The sequence below is a fragment of the Laccaria bicolor genome, genomic scaffold (genome assembly GCF_000143565.1).
Source record: "Laccaria bicolor S238N-H82 LACBIscaffold_56 genomic scaffold, whole genome shotgun sequence".
NCBI lineage: Eukaryota > Fungi > Basidiomycota > Agaricomycetes > Agaricales > Hydnangiaceae > Laccaria > Laccaria bicolor.
The window spans coordinates 210,755-214,697 of record NW_001889927.1 but is presented as its reverse complement, the minus strand read 5'-3'; the positions used below and the strand labels follow the sequence as shown (position 1 = coordinate 214,697).

Genomic DNA, 3,943 nt, shown 5'->3' with positions numbered 1-3,943 from the left:
TTATAGGAGGTTTGAATTTCTGACTTCAATAAATACAGCTCAAGTCACCTGACCTCTACCTCAGTTCTGATCAGCACTAATCAGTCTTCTGGAATTCCATTCAGATTCCAGTGGAATCCATTGGAACTCCATTCAGAATCCAGCGGAATCCATTGGAATTCCATTCAGAATCCGGTGGAATCCATTGGAATTCCATTCAGAATCCGGCGGAATCCACTGGAATTTGAGATTCCTACCATTCCGGCAGACTCCAGATGGAATTCCGACATTCTATGGGAGTCCGTTGGAGTCCGCCGGAACTCATGGGGGAGGGTAAAGTACTGCGGTCAGATCATATGGTTTCTCGGGACGTGAGTCGGAAAACATTTGTCCCCGCCGCTATGTTTACGCCCCCTCAGTTATCGGATGAGGAAGGCGACGAGTGTATAGAGGAGAGTAGTAGTAGTGCAATTCATGAGCGCCAAATGAAGAAACACGTTTTTTTTTTGGTTTTTTGTTGATACATCATGTACACCGTGATCAGTCCGCGCTAGTCCGCATTGGGAAAGTATCCTTTTAGCGGGCCGCATCACTTGTCTATGAGTTAAGTACCTCCAATGATGCCTAGGCTTTGCGTGATGCAGAGGCGATGTGACTGACTGAGTGATAAGGGAATAGCCAAAGTCAGGAAGATCAGGCGCGGCGCGTGCCTGATTCCAACGTATTTCCACTCGAGGTATGGCTAGAATCCTATATGAAGAAAAAGAAAAAAGGGGTGATGAGATCACGTAGTGATTGATGTGAGGAGCGAGGGGAAAAAATAGGAGGGAATACATGCGTGTATATATGTAGAAAAGGGATACGTCCATGTCGTGGGGGATGAGGGGGTTGGGAAAGTCTGTAGAAGTAAAAGATAAAAAAGTCTGTGAGTAAGTAAAAGTCTGTAATAGTAAGAGGAAAATTAGGAATCCAAGGCGTGGATGTATGATGATGCGGAGCACGCAGTTTGGCCAAACAGCAAGGCTTGGATGAGAACGGGGTTCTTGCGGATGTAGATTTTGAAGGCATCTGATGCCCATCTACCAATTGCTTGAATAATTGCAGGTGGCACTCCATTTTCAGCAAGGGAAGTTGCCCCTCCTGCTCTGAGTGATTGGCCGGCGGTGTCAGAGTCAAAGAAACGACGCAAGCGTTTGATGAAGAAAGATTGGGTAGGGATGACGCCCTTGCTAGTCAACCAAAGGGGGGAGCTGAAGGGGAATTTGCTGTCACGTGCATTGATGTATGCGAGGAAACGTTTGTGGGGGTCAAAGACATGCCCATTCTTTCGAATGATAATGGTATTCCATTCAAAGAATCTGTCAGCCTTATGGCCAGGCAGAAAAAATTGATAGGAAAGGTCGGAAAAACGTACAGAAGTTTGTTTTGTGACTTTTCGGGGGTCACGGAGTTGCGGGTCGTCTGGGTAGGTCATTTCTCCCAAGTGGAGAAGGGCAAAGAAGCCAGTAAGCAGTTGTGCGAGAAAAAGGATGTCGTCGTAGTCAGAGGAATCTCCTAGTGTGTTGACAACCAATTCAAGGTCGTCTAGAGTGAGGGCGCGTTTACGAGAAGTTGGTGTACCACGCAGATGCCTGCACCCCTGCAATGTACGGTGTACAAGAGCAGAGTTGTGTGCTTTGCGTATGTCGGGGAAATAAGGTTCTAGTTGCTGGCAAATGCCAGAGAGGTATGTTGCGAGGGATCCAGGTTTGATATGGTGACACATGTAGACTGTAAATAGACTAAGGGTGTCAGGGGTTGGATCAAGGGGGAAGTCATGTAATTTGATGAAGTTTAGGTAGGAGTTGAGGGCGGAACCATAGGTCTTCCATGTGGAGTTGTCGATGGCTTGTCTGAGGGCGATAGCTCACTCTCTGAAAAGCTTCTCCCATGACCAGGCTTCCCTCTGAGGTTGCCTGGCATGCACAGTTGTAGGGATCATTTTTTTGGAGCCCCCAGCGGCAATCGAGGGGGTATGAAAGGTGAAATGATAAGGTCAGGGACGTACTGACGTGCGACATTAAAGTTGTTCCTCGAGATGGCATTGGCGACACAGTTCAGCTCTCCGGCAACGTGGAGGACTCTGAGTTGTAAGTTGTAATTGATACATGTGTCGGCGGCATCGATGAGGATTGTGTTGTAATGGGGGAGGCATCTGAGCGTATTGAAAATGGCGACTGTATTGTCGTTATCAGTGTAGATGAGGACTTTGGTGGCTGGGGGGACTCGGAGGATATCGGTGACGTGGTGAATGGCAGATAGGACACATAACACTTCGAAGAAGAATATGTGCTCGTTGGTCGTGCCATCAGGGGTGGGTGAGTAGAAACCAACACGGTCGTCAGGTAACCAGAAACCCATACCTTCAAGGCAGGCATCACAGAAAATCGTTAAGTCTGCAGCATTCACATCCCAGTAAATTTGATGGATGAGCTTGACACCGCTGTCACACTCCAGGTGGTCTGCGGCCCAGGCGAGGTCAGCGCGGACGGTGTTGTTGATTCGGATGAATTGGTTTGGGGCAGATTTACCACCTATTTTCGCATAAAAGTTGTTTAGTGCAGGTCTGAGTAAGGGGAATACGTTGAAACTCCAATTTATCCAGCCTGCTAGCCTCTGCCATTCACGCAAGGTGAATTTGTGCTTCATGGAGATGAAGTTGCGGATTGCGGTAATCAATTGTTGGAGGCTTTCGGCAGGCATCGTCATTGATAAGGCATTAGGGTCGACTTCTATTCCAATGATGGTGAGTGGGGAGCCAAACGTTTGCTTACTCTCCTTGTGGGTGTAACGGATGCCTTACCTATTATAATCCCCACTTCACGAATTTCCTGGCTATCAAGAGCATTCACTACGGGCATATCTTTACTTTACTGTTATTCTTACATACATGACATTCGCTTACTTAAGCACGCGATTCAACTCGCATTACATACTTGTAGTCACAGATGTAACACTACCTTTTTCTATCTTTCAAACCACCAATACGTGTACTCTGCATCTGGAATCGCGTCGTATTGCATTCCCCTGAAGTATAGTAAGTGCTTTGACTTTAGTAAAGCTACTGAATACTCTCTTTGAGGTGTTTGGGCATCGTCTTTCGTCATTTACTCTCTCTCTCCTGCTTGCTACTTTCTCGAGGATTTCCTGAGAAAGTGCAGAGATCGTGCAACGGATATCCGAAGCGCTAACGATCTCCGCTAAGTAAGCGCGAGACTAGACCGTAACTGGCATCCGATTGTACACCATAGTAATCCCTGTGACTCTGTGTCTGCCAGCTCACCTGTCGTTGGTACAGAATCCCCACTCTAGTTCCCTAGCTCACGGAACACCTCTTACAAAGGTGGACACTGTGGGATCCATCGACAACCTGGCCGACTACAACAGCAAGAAGACTAGGCCTAGTGAGGAAGCATCGGATAGTACATCCGCTACAGTCACTCCTGGCCCCGTTATCGATCAAACAACTTCAAATCGTGCTACTGGCACCACTGGACCTTCTTATTCATTCACCCGATCTTCTAGATCTGTTCACACTACTCGCAGATCAAGAGAATCATCAAGATCGGTATCCCCTATAAAGCCTACAAACATACCTACCCCTACCCCAACCTCTACCGAGACGTCTATCTCCGGCCGTTTGGGCATACGGACTTCGAACATAACTCGAAGAAAGATGTCGCAACCTACCTCTACTCAATCAACTGCGAAGCCCACATCCCCTCTATCTACTTTCAGTCTCACCGCATCAAAGTCCAAACCGACTACCTCAAACATCACAGTCACTGCATTACCGTCCGCATTGGCTACAACCTCGTGAGAATCAACTCTCGAGGCGGATACAGTGGACGACGTTAGTCCCGAACCTAGTACGACCCCAGGATTCGAAACCATAATGGAAGGCGACGAACCGAATCTTCCTATC

The 3,943-nt window shown here is 47.7% G+C and overlaps 1 protein-coding gene across 1 annotated transcript; it reads right to left on the bottom strand.

Annotated features, from left to right (window-relative positions):
- Positions 1–398: 398 nt before the first annotated feature.
- On the bottom strand, positions 399–815 carry LACBIDRAFT_313000 (uncharacterized protein; the record flags this gene model as incomplete). Its single annotated transcript, XM_001888519.1, has 1 exon — positions 399–815. One exon carries the CDS (start codon positions 813–815, stop codon positions 399–401), a length of 417 nt encoding a protein of 138 aa, XP_001888554.1.
- Positions 816–3,943: the final 3,128 nt, after the last annotated feature.